The 21,183-nt window shown below is 40.1% G+C and overlaps 1 protein-coding gene across 2 annotated transcripts in view; it reads right to left on the bottom strand.

Annotated features, from left to right (window-relative positions):
• Window positions 1–6,503: 6,503 nt before the first annotated feature.
• Window positions 6,504–21,183, bottom strand: part of UBXN7 (UBX domain protein 7) — a 31,690-nt gene continuing 17,010 nt past the window's right edge. For both annotated transcript variants that reach the window (XM_089683527.1, XM_089683528.1), the window contains 6 exons: window positions 18,250–18,396; window positions 14,927–15,017; window positions 14,723–14,850; window positions 10,643–11,075; window positions 10,172–10,251; window positions 6,504–7,939 (listed from right to left, as the gene is read on the bottom strand). In XM_089683527.1, the coding sequence (XP_089539653.1) occupies window positions 7,778–7,939; window positions 10,172–10,251; window positions 10,643–11,075; window positions 14,723–14,850; window positions 14,927–15,017; window positions 18,250–18,396 (1,041 nt within the window). In that variant the 3' untranslated portion in view covers window positions 6,504–7,777. The remainder of the gene's footprint in view (window positions 7,940–10,171; window positions 10,252–10,642; window positions 11,076–14,722; window positions 14,851–14,926; window positions 15,018–18,249; window positions 18,397–21,183) is intronic.

Below are 21,183 nucleotides of genomic sequence, written 5' to 3'. Positions count from 1 at the left end.
CAGGAAATGAGGCAAGGACTGGTTGATCCAAAAGACCAGAGAGCGCACAGTGGATATTAGCTAGACGCTGATGGTACAAATTGAAATTGCGAGATTAGAGAGCAAGAAGATTGCAGGGAACAAAACTGGAGCTTGAAACTTTGGGACACCACCTCATGCACCTAGGCATCAGGGATGCAAGACTTCCTAATGTTTAGAATCAGACAAGTTGCAGCTGCAGGTGAAGGTCACTTCTATGTTTACCCAGTCCAGCAGAGGCCAAAGACCAAAAGCCAAGGTGGAAGATAAATACACTGGATAGCTGCGAATAAGGTGGGGAGACCACCTGCAGATATCAGGTGAAGATTCTTGATTAAAACGGCAAAGTTGCTAGAAAGAAAAAAAATCACAGATTAATTTTCTAATTTCAGCTTTATCCTATTCCCTGTGAGCTGCTAATACATAAAAATCTTTCCAGCCCTCTGAGACGTGCACCCTCTCTCTTAAAATCAAGGTAAATACCAGTGGGAGGGGCTTCAGTCTTCAGGATCCTTATGCGGACAATCTTGTCTGGATCCACCTCCTTTTCTTCTCCTGCGTTTGACTGATGTCAACTCTGAGCTGTCTGCTCTCCCCCTCCCTTCTCCCCCTCTCACATAACACACAGCTCACAGCCATTTTATCTGGGAACTTTACATGTCAGAACTGCAGAATAGCAGACAGCTTCCTCGTGTGCAGATAGAAGGTGTCTGTAAGAGGATCAATCTGAGCTATGTGTTGTGTGAGAGGAGGAGGGAGAGGGAAAGCAGGCATCCCAGAGCCAACAACACTAATCAAATACAGGAGATGGAAAGGAGGTGGATCCAGACAAGATTGTCGGCATAAGAATCAAGAGAAGACTGTACCCCACCAACAGGTATTTACAGTAAAGGAAATAATTATTTGATCCCCTGCTGATTTTGAATGTTTGCCCACTCACAAAGAAATGATCAGTCTAAAAATTGAATGGTAGGTGTATTGTAACACTGAGAGACAGAATAGCAACAAAAAATTCTAAAGAAATGCATGTCTAACAAATTATGCATTGATTTGCATGTTCATGAAGGAAATAAGTATTTGATCCTCTTCACAAAACATGGCTTAGTACTTGGTGGCAAATCCCTTGTCGGCAATCACAGAGGTCAGATGTTTCCTGTAGTTGGCCACCAGGTTTGTACACATCTCAGGAGGAATTTTGGCCCACTCCTCTTGGCAAATCCTCTCCAAGTCATTAAGGTTTGGTGGCTGACGTTTGAAAATCTGTGGAGGGAGCTGAAAGTTTGAGTTGCCAATCGGATTAAGGTCTGGAGACTGGCTAAGCCACTCCAAGACCTTAATGTGCTTCTTCTTGAGCCACTCCTTTGTTGCCTTGGCCGTGTGTTTTGGGTCATTGTCATGCTGGAACACTCATCCATGACCCATTTTCAATGCCCTGGCTGAGGGAAGAAGGTTCTCACCCAAGATTTGACGGTACATTGCCCCGTCCATCATCCCTTTGATGCGGTGCAGTTGTCCTGTCCCCTTAGCAGAAAAACACCCCCAAAGCAGAATGTTTCCACCACCATATTTGACAGTTGGGATGGTGTTCTTGGGGTCATAGGCAGCATTCCTCCTCCTCCAAACACAGCGAGTTGAGTTAATGCCAAAGAGCTCGATTTTGGTCTCATCTGACCACATTTTCAACCAGTCCTCCTTTGCATCATTCAGATGTTCAGTAGCAAACTTCAGATGGGCCTGGACATATGCTTTCTTGAGCAGAGGGACCTTGCGGGCACTGCAGGATTTCAATCCTTGTTGGTGTAGTGTGTTACCAATTGTTTTCTTGGTGACTGTGGTCCCAGCTGCCTGGAGATCATTGACAAGATCCTCATGTGTAGTTCTGGGATAAATCCTCACTGTTCTCATGATCATTGACACTCCGCGAAGTGAGATCTTGCATGGTGCACTAGAGCTAGGGAGACTGACAGTTGTTTTGTGTTTCTTCCATTTGTGAATGACTGCACCAACTGTTGTCACCTTCTCACCAAGCTGCTTGGCGATAGTTTGGTGGCCCAGTCCAGCCTTGTGTAGGTTTATAATCTTGTCCCTGACATCCTTGGACAGCTCTTTGGTCTTTGCCATGGTGGAGAGTTTGGAATCTGATTGCTTAATTGTTCCTGTGGACAAGTATCTTTTATACAGGTAACAAAATGAGATTAGCAGCACTCCCTTTAAGAGACTGCTTCTAATCTCAGCTTGTTACCAGTATGAAAGACACCTGGTAGCCAGAAATCCTGCTGAATGATAGGGGATCAAATACTTATTTCCCTCATGAACATGCAAATCAGTGCATAATTTGTTAGACATGTATTTCTTTTGAATTATTTGTTACTAATCTGTCTCTCAATGTTACAAATACACCTACCATTCGATTTTTAGACTGATCATTTCTCTGTGAGTGGGCAAACATTCAAAATCAGCAGGGGATCAAATACTTATTTCCTTCACTGTAACTTGATTTTAACAGAAAGGGTGCATTTCTCAGAGGGTTTGAAATATGTTTATGTATTAGCAGCTCACAGTGAATAGGATAAAGCTAAAATTAGAAAACCCATACTGCTCATAAGTCTTGAATCAGTGGAGCAGACAAAAGACTTTGAAACATTTGGAATACGGGCAAAAAACTAAGGCATATTGGTAGAAGGACCAGAGATGGACTACAGTTTTTTTTTTTTAATTTACCATGGTCCAAGCCTTCTGTAGGCAGCAGTTTAACTTTAAAGTTTCAGAATGTCTGCGTCACTCCTTTGGGAAAAAGAGAAAGCACCGTGCACACAGTGCATCTACAAAACAATCTTTCAGCACTATCACGTGATATTTCCTGCATACGTGCATGGCCCTGTGATGGTCCTATACCAGTACCCAGACAGGTCTACTTCCAGATCCCCATTTCAATCTATTTATGCCACTTCCTCCAGCAGCCCCTAATATCTGCATAAGATATATGTCAGCTCTATTAGAGCTGAGATAAAGGGTAAATCCAGAAGTATAGCAACTTGAATATCACAGGAACTGTTCGCTTCTTGTACCTACCGTCTCTCTACATTTATGGGCTCCTCCGTTATGGACAGCTAGAAGAACCAAAAAATGCTTTTTCTGAGGCCATGTGTGAAAGGCTCCTTGGACATGAACATCTCTGTATTAATGGTCTGAGTTTTATGTGCCAAGCAAAATAGCTCTTTCGGTCAGAAAATCAGTAAAAAGAAAAGATCATCTTAGGATAAAAGATAAAAAAGATAATCTTAGGAAAAAAACACAAATTTGGGATCCTTAATCTGTATTGTCTCTGAATGCACACTTGGAGCAGAACAGAGAGAAACTGCCCTAGTGCTAGGATATACCTATTACCTTACTTACATCAGCAGCGTTTAAAGGGAAGCTATAAGTCAATTTTCAGTGATTACATATTTTGAGTTAGAAGAAAGCATACCCAAAAGCATTTTTTTCCCCATTTAAACATGTTTGGTATGTTTTATCATTGTTGTTAAATAGAGATTGTTTGGCATTCTAGTGGGTGAATATCAGGTAAGTATTGATCACTTGCTGAAAGACTGTTGAGACAAAACCATTTACACTAACAGTACCATCCATACTGCTAATATGAATAAGACCTTGGGCTGATTATTTCTGGGAGGCTCACAATTGTGAGTATGGGTTATTTTTATCTCGTGATTTCTGAATTTAGGAGGGCAAAAAAAACATTTCAGGCAGTTAAAAGGCATCTCATACCAAACAGCCATTGTTTTTCAGGATACAGCCTCTAAAGTCTGCCTCAACATTTTGTTGTCAAACAATATAAGCAGTGTGAGAGACTTGCACTACTATGCAGGAAGCCATTTTTGAATATATTAATGACCCAATATGGCCATTCAATTACATATATAAATATATGCTTTAAGCATGAAAACATCTTGATAAGATGATCAACCCAATCATGCATAACTACCTATAAACACTTTAAAAAGACTATAGATTCCCTTTAAATGGACCAGTGTGTAGTGTAATCCCAACTAAAAGGGTAAACCAAAATATCGTGGGGGAAACGAAAAAGAATCCATGTGTGATGACAGATCTATCAGCAAGCCTGCCAGAGGTGATCCTATACAGAGGAATGTACAAAGTAACTTACAGAAAGTATGACAGGGGCTACATCTGTTGTAAATGTAACCATCATCATACAAAAGTGAACTTTAACTGCCCAGCTTAAAAAAAAAAAAAAAAAAAAGTCGGTGACTTACTAAAATTGTTCTCAGAAAAAACTTCCATCGTGCAAAAAAGTTTAAAGCATAAGACCCCCCCCCCAAAAAAATGTAATAGAGTGCAGTTTACCAGTCCTTAGAGGTGGTGGCTGCATTCACTTTCACTATTCAGGCTTCTTTTTCCCTTTATTTTGACCTAGTGATGCTGCAAATAACACCCTTCCTGACCCACTCACTTCTCCATTGTAGCTATGGAGGTAGTCATGGTTGTCACACAGACTGTACTCTGTCCAACCAGACAAACATGTCTGCCTTTGTTCATCTCCATTACATGGTAGTTAATGGGATTAATCGATTGTACAAGAACAATAAGGATGTTTGTGCTGTCTTCTCAGGTCACATTAAAGTGGAGCATTACCCATAACAATCTGAGGAAAAATAATGTTTTTAGCAAGGAACATATATTCCACATTAATATTTATGCTACCCAAATTAGTGTTTGCTGTGAATTGTCTCCAGCATTGTTCCTGTTTCTTCTTGCTGGAGGGTGCCATTTTGCTGAGCCCAGCCCAGAGAGAAGTAAATCTTTAGGCTTTCAGCAGATTGGCCTCTACATTTTTGTCAGTGTGCCGGAAAATAGAGAGCAACTGAACATGTGCAGAGCAGGGTGAGACAGTGTATTACTGCATTTCACACAGTATAGGCACTTATTTTTATGTTTTACATAGCTATATGTGCAAAAGGGGCCAGCCTATAGTGATCTAGCAGGACTTTAATTTCTGACTAAAGTTCCACTTAAAGTAAGAAGGACATGGCCTTTCCAGCAAGATCAATGGGTATTTTCTGTACTTGCTGAAAACATTCTTTGATGTGGTGGCTAGATTAGTTTCTTATTTCAGACTAATGACTATTACCTTTTGTTTATGGGTTTAGATATGCTTTATTTAAAGAAGCATTCTATCCTAATTCAAGCTTTCTTATATTGAAGACAGATTTGGCTGTGCTTTCAGTGTCTCTGACGCCTCTTTCTAGCCATCTTGGACAACGTTTCAGCACTATAAATCAATAAAATGCAGCGGAATAGTATAAACTCAAATACGGTGCTACTAATATCCAATGTGCATGATGAAGTCACATGACGTGACATAACGCGTAGGGTACGCCGATGACGTCAAGCCGCAAACCGGAAGTGCACGTGCCGCCATTTTGGATACGGGAATCCTGCACTTTATTCTACAGTTACAAAGTATAGTGAGTTTTTACTCTGCGGTGTCCCAGGTGGACACTTTTAAATGTGAGTGTATTGGAATATTTTAATAAAGTCGGTTTTATTTGGCAATACTTCACTATATGGAGCATTTTTTTCATGTTTGTGGAGCATTCTGGAGATTTTAAGTGCTGACGGTGGTGAAGATCTTGGTACCAATATACCCTCCCGGGTTAAAGGGACCAGCGTAGTTTGACCTGGTATTTTGGGTCAAACTTGTAGGTGAGTGCAATTGTGTGTCAGAGGTGGATGAGCACTAAGGGGTGACACAGAAGCATCGTACATGTGTATACAGTAGCGTGATCGCACAGACTCACCTAGAGAACAGTGGATTTAAAGGGATGGTTCACCTTTTTTTTTTGTAAATCATAATTTTGGGACACTTATTGATAGTATATTTGGCATACTTGGTATATTTGGTATACGATGCACAGGAGATATACCGCACAAGCACATGTGAAGATATTGGAGTGTTAAAGGGACAGTCCACTACTTTGAACAGTTAATTTGATATTTGTATACACTATTCATTCTGCACTGATATATGCAGTTTTATGGGTATTCATATGTATGTGCTTATATATATTTGATGTAGCACATATTATTGTCATGAAGCACAATTTTTGTTTTCACTATTCGTTTATGCACGTTGGATATTAGCAGCACCGTATTTGAGTTTATAGTATTGCGCTGCATTTTTTTGATTTATGGTTTACATGTGGGAATACATTACATGCTAGCTGCAATATCTGTCTCATTGGAGGTCCATTGCGCTGAGGATTTTTTCATACAACGTTTTAACACTATTCCTGCCTTGACAATGACCTACAGGAGGATAGCATCAGGGTGAATATGAAGATATACAGATATATATATATTTTCGATGTACAGAATTGGTAATTTGGACATCCATAACCTGCAAGAGAATGTGCAGAGAAAAACAGAATCATTTTAAGGATGAAAATGAGAGAACTCTTAAGTGGGTTGTGCCCACAATGTGCATACTTTATGCAGATATGCTTATCTATGACAAGATAAACAGACAAGACAAAATAAAGGTTTTCTAGACTGCCCCAGGATATGGGCTCTGCAAAAAGAGTGTCATACCTATTGCAAGACATACATGAGCAGCACATATGACAAAAGAGAACGCATTATTGCCTGTTCTTATTATAAACACTAAGACTAAGTCTCAGGAACCATTTTACTGAAAGCAACTTATGCTGGCCATAGACGGTTCGAAAATCGGCCGATTTTTGCACTGTTAGTGGGTTAATTGGTCGGCCAGTTTTTGGGTTTTTTGCACTTTGAGATTATCAGTCATGTTGGAAAATTAGCCGATTTAGAAAAACAGCCGATTTTCCCGTCAATGATGGCTAAATTGGACGATCGTTTTAACAATAAAAAAATTGCGCATGAGCTGTGACCTGCAAGGAACAGAAGTTTGGCTGTTATATGGGGTGAACTTTATTATTTAGTCGGCCGATTTTTGGGATCGTTGGTGGTAACGTCGGCACGATGAACGACCGATTTTTCGTTTATCGTTCGAAAAATCAGCTGATGTTCGACCCGTCTATGGCTTGCTTTACAACCATTCTCAAGCATGCCTGCAAATCTCTGAGAAATGATAAGGAGTCTTACAGCACTCGAGTGCCTGTTTATTCTTGACCTCTACCTAGAAGCAATACGATTAGTAAACCGATTTTCTGCATGGTCAGGCCTGACTCTTTCAGTGTTCTCTGCCATCAACTATCCCTTTACGTATCTGGTAGAACACAAGAAAACTGAGATTCAAAATGGTTCTAATTGAAAAAAAGAAAATAAAAAAGCAAATGACAGCAGTCAAAGATAAAACAAAAGCACATCTGCAGGTTCTGCAGCAACAAGTAATAAATAATCTGGAAAATATCCTTGAAATTCCAAATTCATACAAAAAAATATATATGACTATCCAGATATAACTTGAGCTGTACATTTCCTGAAAGGGTGGCAAGTAGTACCTGGTGTCCACGGATTTATCCAATAGTAACAAAGAGATAAGACTTATGAAGTGTCTAGTGTGGAGAGTTTCAATGTACGAACATCCTGTGTCTTCACAGTGTACAGCTCTGTGCTCTCCTCAATAAGTCCTGTGTATCTCTGATACTGTCCATTCCCAAGTATTATGAACCGATGATGGGACACAAACAGGAGACCAAAATATAGTAGTAGCGATAAAGTAATGGATGGTGAGAGTGGGGAATTTAAGAGTCTTTTAGTTCCTTTCCTGTACAAATACAGTCTCTTGAGGACACAAGCCTGCTTCCTGTAATGTGATGTCATAGTCCAAATGTGATAGCTTTCGTCTGGGAAAGTTTGTTAAAAGCTCAAATCGCTCGTTAGGGTAACCTTTTAGCTGAACGTGTTTTACCAAAGCCTGCCGAGAAAGATGAAGACAATGTTACAAACCAATGGCATCACAAAACCATATTACACTAAAAAATGTTGTATTGTATTTGCATCCTGCTCTGAAAACTCTGTTCAATACAGTCTATGCCTGGGAACAATGGCCATTACACCATGTTAAAGCTAACAATATTACCCAGGCCAACACACATTTTGGTGCCTCCAATGTTAGACCTGTTCCTGGGTAAATAAGACCCGCTGATCACAAAAAGGGCACAAATTTTTTCCCTAGTTTTTGAGATACAGCATAAAGGCCATAGTCCACTCTTCATTTTAATATAGTGTTTTATTTAATCTTGTACCATGAAAGACACATAAAAAGTAGCCATAACCTCTACGGTGCCTGAGCTGCAAAAATGAAACAATATGAGTGGCAATATTACACACATCCTATAAAATCATATCTATAATACAGTTAACAACGTACACTTTAGAATCCTATGTTTCTGATGTAAACTTACAGTTAAAAGTACGTGAATACTCTTACTAGATCTGCTAACTTGTATGCAAAAACTAGGTAACAGAAGAACAAATTGTTCAGAAAGATCTTTTCAGACTAGGTTCACATTAGCCCCCAACACTGCGGGCTGGTTGCGGGTATGGGAAACAATGCGATTCCCACAGCCGCAACCACCCGCAGCCTCATTGCGTTTCTCTTACGAGACGGGGGGGGGGGGCATTCATTCTGAATGGCACCCCCACTTATCCTATCCCACAGCGTGATCATGGAGTAACCACACAGAAATTGCATGGTCAAAAAGACCATGAGGTTTCCGTGCGGATGCGTTTTGGAGAAGGTGCATACAAATTTTCCTTGCATGAAACGTGGCCACAGCAGCCCATTCCAATGAATGGGCTGCCATGCCCACGCAAAGTGTGAACCGGGCCTAAAAGATTATGTAAATTCAACCATATCTAAGAAACTAGAACTGATGCAGTCTAGTGAATGAAATTTCCTGAATCAGCTCCTCAAATAACCCCAAGAACAGGTCTAAAAAGCAAGACACTTAGAAAAAAAAATTTTTTTTTTGTTGGGCTGTGTTATTTATCACAATGACACTAAGTACCCTGCAAAATGTGCATATTAGACCATCAATCTGAATCAGATTCTTCCTTCCCTAAAGCAAGCCATAGAATATGCAATTTTCTTTCCTTCAACCACAGGTTCACTCCTGATGCGCAATGGGAGGTTTCCACAGCATCAGAATACAATGATCACTGCTGGCGGCTATAGCTGCCAGCAGTGATCACTGTATTCTGAAGCTGTGGAAACCTTCCAATCGCAATTCAGCCAATCCTGCTGAACAGCTGTGAGGCAAGCCACTGAATTCACATACATAGGATATCATTACATGCTGGATTTTGGTGCAGTAGTTCTGAGCACAGGGCTTTTGGGACAAAAAATAAGTAAAATAAGCTGCTATTTCATAAGATCCCCTCAGCAATCTCTACTGTAAAACAAACCTTACATTTTTATTCCTTATTACACAAACCTTAAAAAAAGAAAATTAGCTGTGAACTGTTAAACTGCCCAATAACACGTAACCTCTAAAATCAACCCCTAACAAATAACCCCCTAGAGCTAAACCTACACCCTAACACTTTACCTCAATCCAAACCCTACCCTTTCAGTCACATGCTGGCAACACACTAGGTCATTTTATTGCTTTCATTTAATACTGTGATAAGCTTCAACCCTTCTGGCAGTATATTAATCCAGTGCAGGAGTCATTAGCAATGAAACAGAACTAAAAACCACTGAACTGTGAGACATAAAATGGGTTGATTTACTAAAGCTGGAGAGTCCAAAATCTGGTGAAGCTCTGAATAGAACCTAATTAGCTTACAGGTTTTACTGTCAAAGCTTAACTGAACAAGCTGAAGTTAGAAGCCGATTTGCTACCATGCACAGCTGCACCAGATTTTGCACCCTCCAGTTTTAGTAGATCAACCCCAGTGAGCATCTGTAGACAGATTTATACAGTACACACCTACAAATAAGAGGTGGCATGATTGATAGATAGATAGATAGATAGATAGATAGAGTGTTTTCCCCTTTACTGCATGAGCTATAGTGTCATCTATGTATTATCCTTTTTATATATCTATTTTTACTGTCTGCTACCTATAAATAAAAAGGTTTTAAATTTTTTCTCTACTGCAATACCTTATTAACATATGGCATTTGTTTTAAGGCACTTACCATTAATTTGGCTTTCTCTGGTAATGTAATCTGTTCTCTTTTCCCATCAGGGTACCGTAACATTAACTTTGCTTTGGGTCCTAATGAGAAAGAAATTAAGCAAAGTTGAAATATGAGCAGTACACAGAACGCCACTTTTACGTACAAGCACAGTATTTATGGTGGTTCCCTTTCATCTAGGAAGTGCAAATTGTGGCCTAATAGCAGTCACAGATTTCTTCTTAACAAAAACATGACAAAAGATAAGCAAGTAGCTGAAATCTAATTCTATAACATAATACAGACCAGGCTTGGCAACATTGAAGTGGCCAACGTGTAAACATTTGATGCACATTCATAATCCAATCAGCGAGTGCAGAAAGCACAATTTCTTGAGCGCATTACACGGCAGTCCACGAAAACTGCATACCAACATATGTACGTGTCCTGGTATAAAATCAAATTTGAGAACAAGAGGCGTATAGTACTCACCGTTATTATCAGCACAATCTTCTGTATGATCTGGATTGCTGCTATGTTCTTCTAAACAAGGTTCAGCCTGAGATTTGGGAGATTCTTCTAGGTGTACATGCTGGCTTGGAAAGTCTGGTTCCACTGCCGTGTCTTCCACAGGCTCTGACTGCTGCTCTCTTTTGTGATTGGCATTTTTAGATGTGGCCTTCTTGGCTTTACTACTGCAAGTCTCTGGCTCTGGCAATGTTTCCACAGGAGTCCCATCTTCGTCCTCATGGTCAGATCCACATACAGAGATGAACTCTTCACTGCCAGAATACAGCTCAGGATCTGACTCCTCCTCGTACTGAGAAGTTTGCTTCGTTGATGTAGAGTCAAAGTGGGTTTCCTGTAGGGATGCACGTATCGCCGCTTCTAGTTGGCTGTCTTCACTGGCATCTATGAGGCTCTCCTAAAAAGGGTCAAAACATATCAGACAAATTCTACATAAAATAAAATCTTTATAATAGCAAGACAATAGTGTGATGTTGGAATGATTTATTAGCTTTACCTAGCCCAGACACATTTGTTGCCCCTCACCCAGTTACTGTGGTCACATGTTTGTTAGTAGATGTACAAATGCTGCCCCAGCAAAATGGCTCCATTCTCTCATATGACCATTATTTAGGTCCAATGAAGTCAGACACCTGCTTTTATACAGGGGTTTTCTGTGTAAAATTCTGTGATGTTCTGAGAAACTGCCGCTTTACATAAGCCGTAGTAAATACCTTTCTTCAGAAGTTGAAATCAGGACAAACAGAAAATTCAAGCACAATTTCAATACATCATTGGTAGGCCATTATTCTATCTTGAGTGAAAGGAAACGGTGCAATCCTGGCACGAATGCAGACCCTTCTACTGGGATACTGGTCGGAATTCCCATGTTGAATCCATAAAATGATGCAAGATACAAATACTCCATTATCTGACCTCTATTGGATTATCCATAGAAGTAAATAAAGAATTTAGGCACTTCCCGACTGATATACGCATATATACATCATTGGGAAGAGGTGGCAATATCAGATTCATGGCTGTTTCAGCAGCAGCCATGATCCTGATATTCTTTTCAGCTGGCAATGAAGTTTCTTTTAAAAGTGATCGAGTGGCTAGTCAGCCGCCAGATCATTTTTACAAGCAGCTAAAGGGTGCCCCACACCTACTTTGCCATGCAGCGGTATCTCTGGGCTCTTCTATCCCTCTGGGAAGCCCAGGGCCACTGTGGGCAGTCACGCCAGCTGACCATAGAGGTGTTGGAGAAACTTTCGTGTCACGTACACGTGTACGTGACACAATGCGTAGATGCGACGTGGTGACGCACTTCCGGCGGAGCTCCATTTTGGTACACCAAGTTCATATACAATACACCCATACTGTGTGGTGTGACAGCCTGATTTCACCTAACAAATGTGTTTTACTGGCGTTTTTTTATATGGTATATCAAATAAACAGTGTTGCACTATGGAAGATGTATTCTTTGTCCTTTCATGGCCCTAATGGGGTACATATCTATTGGCTGCACTACGGTTTACCTGTTTGTGGAAGAGGGATCCACGCTGTAAGCAAGCTACCAGTGAGGGTCTGTGGAACCAGAGGAGCCTGTGTGGTCTGGAGAGATTTTCTACATAGGATCCAGGGTGATTCATAAGGCGTGTTGACCCTTTTGGGTCGCATTCAGGAGGTGAGGGGGCATGCCTGCCATCTAAGGATATCTATTTATCATTTGCACTGGCACTGAAGCACCTGTGTGAAGATTGAAGCACTTTTTTGCAGATTTTGCACTTTGATTGGACACTTTATTTGTTTTGCAGTTTTTTTTTAGATATTTATGACTATTTATGAGTTTTGCATTTTACACGTCACTTTATTGAATTTATCCCACATTGTTTGGGACATTATTTCCCAATTGGGATTGTTTTTTGTCACTTTATGAAGGCCCTTGTTTGGGACCTGTGAATCATATGCACTTTGTATCACTTTATCATCACTACTGCAGACACTGATTTATAGACCTCTTTGAGGATCTATCACTTATATATGTATATTGAGTATTTTTTATATTTTGTGATATTTGCACATTTAGTCATATAGCGCTACACCATTCTTTTATTCATTTACAATTGTCCATATATAAGTATTGGATAGGGTGTTAGCTGCTTACTGTATAGATATATTTAGATTCCTATTAGCACAGGGGGATTATATCATTTCTAAATGCAAATAAGCACGTAGGTCCCGCACGCATATGTAAACGGTGATTGCGCCACACGTGAAGTATCACCACAAATGTCAGAATGAGAACAATCATTTTAGCACCAGACCCCCTGTTTAACGCTAAAGTGTTAACCTGTAAAGGCTTTTAAAGTGTCACCTATGGATAATTTAATGTAATGTAGTTTGTCTTTAAAGCATGGCACAAAATCGTCTTTTACATTTTACCAAAAACTGGGTATTATATTGTGTTTGTGTGCAGTAGGAATTGATAAAAATTAGTCTTTTGCTAAAAACTTGCGATGTAAAAATGGCTGCTCAAATATTGTGGGATGTAACTGCAAGCACCTCCATTTTATTCTTCAGGGCCTCTGTTTAAAAACCTATAATGTTTAGGGGTTCTGAGTAATTTTCTAGCAATAAAATGCTGATTTTTCCATGTATATAAGAAATGTCAGAATTAGCCCAGAAGATGCTAGAAGAAAGGGGGAGGTGCCAGCTAAGTGCAGCATTAGTAAAAGTATTTATTAATACAAGATTAAAAACACTCACAAGACATGTGAATATTACAGGCTCTTTATTATTGGGTCACCGCTCACTCCAAAGTCCTGCAGTGTCCGAAGCTGCAATCCAGCTAGGAGATGGAAGAGAAGGGGCCCTAGATGCCCTGTGTACCTCAGGAAGTGCATCGGAACCAGCATGGAACGCACGGGTGGACGTGACGTCACCAGGAGGAGAGGATTGGAACAGGTGACAGGCTACACGCTCGGAGCTTCAACTCCTTCTACAGGCCTCCCCCTTTCTTCTTGCATCTTCTTTACACAGAGTTGGCCAAACTCTGCCGATGGCTGCCACCGGTGCCGATTAGAATTTTATGGACTTTGTATATTTTATCTGAAGGACTTTTTACCCTGTTTTACCAGTATTTAGACTGGCTAGAACTTTTTTTTTCTTTTTTTGGATCAAGTAAGCCAAGGTTATAAGACTTCTCAGTATTTTTGTGCCGTTTATGATCCCCTGGGGTGGAGGGTCCCTTACTTCATGTAAAGTTAGATAAAATTCCTCCAAAGTAAAGTAAATCCCTGGTTGTCACCTGTGCTCCTGCTAACTCAAACTTTGGGATTTTCTTTCACTTTCAGTGATAACAGTCACCAGGACAAATAGAGAGGGTGAATCTTGATAACAGGAGCATGGAGAGCAATAAAAACCTGACAGGTGTTCTAATCCCTTTACAATCTATCCAAAACTATAAAAGGAAAAAAGTTTTGCCTTTAGTTAGGCTGCATTCATACCTGAGCGATTTTCTGCTTGAATCTCTATAACGCTCAGGAAGCCAAATCCTAATAATTTCATTGGCCCCTGTTCACATGAGTGTTCTGTCGCCTGAAGCAAAACGCCTGTCACTCAAAAAATGTACGAGCTTCTTTTTGGAAGATTACAAGCCTTTTTGACCCCATAGACTTCAATAAAAATGCATGAAAATGTGTGGCTTGAACGTTCTACGAGAGTTTTGTTGCACGTTTTCTGCTCAAACAGCAGCTCTCCACCCCTAATCCATCCCTAATTTTCTCCCCCAAGTGCGTTCTATTGGCTAAACAAAAACACCTGAAGCTGTAAAAATGCGAATAATACAATAATAAAACCCTTGCAATAGACTTCTAAAACTGCTCAAAAACTCTCAAATAAAAACGCTGGTAAATCTCTACGCTCAGGTGTGAATGCAGCCTTATAGTTTATTAAACAACTTCTGACAGCCTTTGTTTCAAGACATACAGCAGAAACAGAATTTACCTACAAATTGTACAAGAAAATAATATTAAATGAAAAGTACAATGTCTTCCTACTCACAGAACGTGGTCGCTTCTTAGGTGGACTGCTGGAGAGACCATCAAGCTGGCCATGTTCCCCTAAGAATCCAGTAACTTGCTCCAAGAAGGAACTCACATCTAATTTGTGCCACTCAACCATCTTCTGACCTATTTACGGTAAAATGGCAGTCAGTAAGTTCATGGAGGAACCAGAGAGCAAAACCGGCTCTCTAATCACACTCACCTGTGCGAGGGTCCAGAATGGAAACATATGGGAACTCAGATAACTTGTAGAACTGAATGTACCTCTGTCCTTCTTCACTGTCATGATATACCTATGCAATCAAAGCATGGGACATTATCACTAAACACCAAAAAATATAAAACAAAATGTACGAAGCAGGAGTTAAGTATTATGACACAGAGTGTTTGTTATAAAGTGTGATCACCAATGGTTATGGTACAACAGCTAGTAAAACTGAAAAGACAAGGAATGCATTAAGGTAAAAAAAATGTTTACCGTTTAGAACCACTTTAATATGCAAAGTACACAAAGTGCACAATTCACAAAGCTAAAGTCGGCCATACACTAGTAGATTTTTGAATGAATGTTCTTGCAAACATTTGTACAAAAAGTTTCATCAGTACATTCAATGAACTTACGAATGTATTTACAAAGTACTTCAAAAACGCTTCCTTTTAACATTCGATTTTGAATGTGAGTGAGAGTGAATGGACACTTTCACTGTTCGAAATTTGTTCGTTCAATTAAAATTTTTCACCCTGCTCCTTTGCATTTTCTCATCACTGGGGTCAAAAACAAAAACATAAATTTGACCCCACTAACAATCAGAATATAAAAGGAACATCCTTAAAACAAACATTCGAATGAGTAGCTTAACACTAGTGATGCACTGATATAATAACTGCAGAAAATAGGGTTATCAGTGGTTTGCTGATACAGAACAGAACAAAAAAAAAAAAAAAAAGTGCCAATAGTAATATCTGACTTCAATGCAAGATTGCGGCCCATTAGCTTCAATGCAAACCCCCCCCCCCCCCCAAATGACTTCAATGCAAACTCCCCTGTACTATGTCTGCAGACTCTGGACATCATCTCCTGTACTATGTCCGCAGACTCTGGACATCATCTCCTGTACTATGTCCGCAGTCTCTGGTCATCATCTCCTGTACTATGTCCGCAGTCTCTGGTCATCATCTCCCGTACTATGTCCGCAGTCTCTGGTCATCATCTCCCGTACTATGTCCGCAGTCTCTGGTCATCATCTCCCGTACTATGTCCGCAGTCTCTGGTCATCATCTCCTGAACTATGTCCGCAGTCTCTGGTCATCATCTCCTGAACTATGTCCGCAGTCTCTGGTCATCATCTCCTGTACTATGTCCGCAGTCTCTGGTCATCATCTCCTGTACTATGTCCGCAGTCTCTGGTCATCATCTCCTGTACTATGTCCGCAGTCTCTGGTCATCATCTCCAGTACTATGTCCGCAATCTCTGGTCATCATCTCCTGTACTATGTCCGCAGTCTCTGGTCATCATCTCCTGTACTATGTCCGCAGTCTCTGGTCATCATCTCCCGTACTATGTCCGCAGTCTCTGGTCATCATCTCCTGAACTATGTCCGCAGTCTCTGGTCATCATCTCCTGTACTATGTCCGCAGTCTCTGGTCATCATCTCCTGTACTATGTCCGCAGTCTCTGGTCATCATCTCCTGTACTATGTCCGCAGTCTCTGGTCATCTCCTGTACTATGTCCGCAGTCTCTGGTCATCATCTCCTGTACTATGTCCGCAGTCTCTGGTCATCATCTCCTGTACTATGTCCGCAGTCTCTGGTCATCATCTCCTGTACTATGTCCGCAGTCTCTGGTCATCATCTCCTGTACCATGTCCGCAGTCTCTGGTCATCATCTCCTGTACCATGTCCGCAGTCTCTGGTCATCATCTCCTGTACTATGTCCGCAGTCTCTGGTCATCATCTCCTGTACTATGTCCGCAGTCTCTGGTCATCATCTCCTGTACTATGTCCGCAGTCTCTGGTCATCATCTCCTGTACTATGTCCGCAGTCTCTGGTCATCATCTCCTGTACTATGTCCGCAGTCTCTGGTCATCATCTCCTGTACTATGTCCGCAGTCTCTGGTCATCATCTCCTGTACTATGTCCGCAGTCTCTGGTCATCATCTCCTGTACTATGTCCGCAGTCTCTGGTCATCTGCTGTAGTACGTCCGCAGTCTCTGGTCATGTCCTGTAGTACGTCCGCAGTCTCTGGTCATCTCCTGTAGTACGTCCGCAGTCTCTGGTCATCTCCTGTACTATGTCCGCAGTCTCTGGTCATCTCCTGTACTATGTCCGCAGTCTCTGGTCATCTCCTGTACTATGTCCGCAGTCTCTAGTCATCTCCAGTAATGCATCCGCAGTCTCTGGTAATTTCCTGTACTATGTCTGCAGTACATTTATTAATGTTTTCCTCCTCTAAAAACTAGGTACGTCTTATGGTCCGGTGCACCTTATGGAGCACAAAATACGGTATATTGATATATATTTGAATATTTTGTGTATAAGTTTTTGATTAATTTTGTATTTTTTTTAATATAATTCTAGACTGTATTGCGGACATCTTTTTTTCCTCTGAAGAAGCCCAAGTCGGGCAAAATATGTTGGGAAGTATCATCTGTACACCGCAATAAGCAGTCAAGTGTCTTGTGATTGTGAAGTTTGGTGTAATTTGTTTTACTTTAAATGGAATTTTAATGATATCAATAAATTTTTTAAATTTTAGAAAAATATTTTCTAGTTATTGCTGTGCACCTATGAAATCACATAACCTTGCTTTAATTACACATATTTGTAAAAGGATGTGGTGCAATATTGTGTTCATCAACCACTCGCCATATCCCAAATACTCTGTTAAAAAAAAATATAAAAAGGGTTAACAAGCATTTGTCTAGTCTCTTAGTGGACAAAAAAAAAGTCATTTTTATGAATCTGGGAACCCTGGATACCGCTACACCACCCAAGGATGGATAGGGCTAGCCTTCGAGGGTTGGGACAGGTGACCTTCCCCAGTAATCGTCCTGGAGCTTGAACAATTTTCATAACCATTTATATGTGTGTGAAGCAGAACCTATTTTATTCCTTATCTCTCCTTTTCCTTCCTGTCCAATAGCCACTTCATTCTTTACCCTTTTCTTGCTGGCCATCCCATATACTGTGCTACACATGCTGGTCATGTTCTCCTAGATGTGAAGTTCTGTATAATCAGCAAGAAGTTCCCAAATGTATGTCTTACGTATAAGTTACCTAACTTGAACACTTAGGAAATGTGATGATATCATATGCAAACCTCAAAAATTGACTTTTATTCTCTGTTGACTGCAGCCTGTTTTATGCTGGTCTGAAAGCTATGCTTTTGGCATTGGTCTATAAAATGCTGATTGAGAATGCACTGAAATTTATAATAATATGGTATTGTACTTTCATTTGAAACTCAAAAACATTGAAACAGAAACAATATATATAAAACATAATCGTGGAAGATAATCTACCTGCCAGAAGATGAAATGTTCACGTATTATAGACTTTACAGAGTCATTACTCCATATATCCCGATTCAGGCACTGGCAGGCAAAGTCCTGCACATTCTGTATGTTAATCATGAGCCATTTGTTCTTTAGCTGTCCACATTCCTTAGCCTGTAGGTTATAAACAAAAAATATAGCAACTATACATTAAATATATGATATATTAACCTAACCTATACATGCACTCTCTGCATTAAGGTAAAAAAAAAAAAAAAAAGTAGGTCCATATCCAGCTCCCCCTCCTTAAACACTTATCTGAATCCATTCTCGATTCAGTATTATCCCATCTGCAACATCTCTTCTCCCCTCTCGCCTCTCTCATAGGCTTGGTTGAGAGCAGTGGGAGCCACTGGTTCTTGCTACTGTCAATCAAATCTTGTGAGGAGGGAGTGTGGGGGGTGGGGCAGGACTGAGCTGTGCTGTGTGTGTCTATGGACGCACTGCTTGGGAGTGCACCTGCACTACTGCCCTCGTAGCAAGTAACATGCTATGGAGGCACTTAGAGAAGGTAGGAGTGGAGAGTGCCAGAAAGTGACCCCAGAAGACAAAGTTCAGGGCTGCTTGGGCAAAACTATTGCACAGTACAGGCAAGTAGAACATCTAATTTATTTTAGAATAAAAAAAAAAAAAAGACATGGCTTACAACTGCTTAACCTATAACTGAATCAGAAAGTGTGAAATACTTTAAACAAGCAGCTCATATTAAATAGGTGCTAGCAAGAAAGTGACTGGAAAGAAGTGGGATGAGGGAGCAGGTGCCTCAGACCAAAGGGGGAACAGTATTACAACTTCACGCATCTAGTGACTGTCAAAATCCATTGGTAGAAGTGGTAAACCCAGTAACATTAGGTTATAATTAAATATATATATATATATATATATATATATATATATATATATATATATATATATATTAGTAAATAAAATCATTTTTGTAAGAAAATATCAGCAAAAAAGACATGCTTGACCTGGAGAAAAAAAGCAAACACAAACATATTTGTATTACTTTAGATGCACCTCTTCACTCAACTTGTGGAAACATGTGACCCTTCAGCCCTTTTAAGTTGGACACAACTGATCCAGAGTAAGCCATCAGAGTAATAATGAATCATACCTCAACATGATCAAGCAAAGACAATGGTATTCACTAATGCTAAGCTCTGAAAACAGGAAAATGATTAGAATGTATGGGACAGTGGAGGATGAGCCAAGGTACTAAGAAAAGGGCTTGGAAAACTTCAGCGCATGTATTACTCAGCTATAATATCAACTTCAGATTATAGGACAGCAGGGATGGGGTGTGTGTTAAAGGATTAGATGCAGCATAGTGTTTTGGTCCCCTTCACGAACAGATATTTGGACATAAGCTCAACTCACAATTTTCAGAGTTTACAGTTGACTGTGACTTCCAGAAAAGAGTTCCGCCACTTGAGTTAATGGGTCACCTCTGGATTTCCTCTTCTAGATTTATTATTTCTCCTTTTAAGGTGTTCTGAAATTAGAAAATAACATGTGTAATAGCAAAACTGCCTATGCTATTATCATGTTTTTATTCTAATTCAGCACTCCTTAAAAGGAAGTACAAAGCCTCCCTACCAGTTTTAGATCTCATTTTTACAGAAATCGTACTTGGGCTCTGCCTATCTGGCTCATCACTCACTATGTCAACAAACAATTCTAGGAACACCACTGTGACCCTGTCCCCTGCAATAACTAACCAGTAGTCTAGACTTTAAGCAACATATGATTAAAGGAGAACTCTTGGTAAATCACAATCAATGCAAGTGAATGATCATGATACGGTGTGAAAAAAAAAAGTTGGATAGTGTTGATCTGAAGCGGAGTATGAGGTTATTTCTCATACTTGGAGAACACCACCAAAATCTTTTTAGAGGCCTAGTAATATTATAACCAATCTGTGATAGATCAGATTCAATGACTTATGCATTCTAGCAGAGTATAGCTTTTAATGGGACCTACTGGGGTCTCCTGACTGTCACAGAAGCAGGTCCTTTATAATTATTGAACTCCTCCTGTGTGCACCAGGGGAGCCCCTAACTTGGACACAAGCTAAACTTAGACCTCAGGGTGCTGCAGAACTCCAAGTTGAAGCTGAGGTCAATTTAGAAGTTCAGCTTGTGTGCAAGACCAGGGGATCGCTAGGTGCACAGAAGAAGAATTCATTAGTGAAAAAGGCACTTGGGGATACTTTGTGGAATCTGCCCATAAGCTGTAATGTCAATTACGTGATAATATAATTTACTTTAAAGTATGTATTACTTTTGTGGCAAATTTAAAATGGAAGGATAGAATTGACTTACTGATGGGATATGAACTAGTTCCACAGCAAAGACAAAACTTGCAATGACAATGAACAGGTTCAGTTCTACTGACTTCACATGAAGCCCACATCAGAGAATAGCAGCTTACATGGGAGGTGTTTTTTTTTTTTTTTTTATTTATTTAAAGATCTATTCTGCCCCTTTTTAAAAACTGTGCTGAGGAAAAAAACATGCTTCTTATAGAATGATTATTTTGCAGGCTTATACAGTTGCCCTGAGGCCAGTTAAACTGGTGTTTCCCCAAAAATATCTAAACGGAAGAAGTAATTTAACTACAAGGCAAACTAAAACACAGTGACCAATTCACCATCTAAAATATCACAGGTGTTTGCAAAATATTAGAAGCCTTAAAGAGGCCATATTAATGAGCCAAAGTTTGCACAGGACTATCATAGTAATGGATCAGGCTGCTGGGACCATTGACAGTGTTGGAGTACTATCAATCTGCAGATCAACTTTTCTGCGATGTAATGTGTTTTCTGTGTAATACATTCATTTTATATAGATTTTTTTTTTACCGACATCTAAAATGTAATGCTCAGATTAGTGAGTTTCC

The sequence above is a fragment of the Staurois parvus genome, unplaced genomic scaffold, assembly GCF_062004578.1.
Source record: "Staurois parvus isolate SC_StPar_1 unplaced genomic scaffold, SC_StPar_1.0 ptg000312l, whole genome shotgun sequence".
Taxonomy (NCBI): domain Eukaryota; kingdom Metazoa; phylum Chordata; class Amphibia; order Anura; family Ranidae; genus Staurois; species Staurois parvus.
The sequence above is the reverse complement of the archived record's forward strand: the minus strand, read 5'-3'. Positions and strand labels throughout refer to the sequence as shown.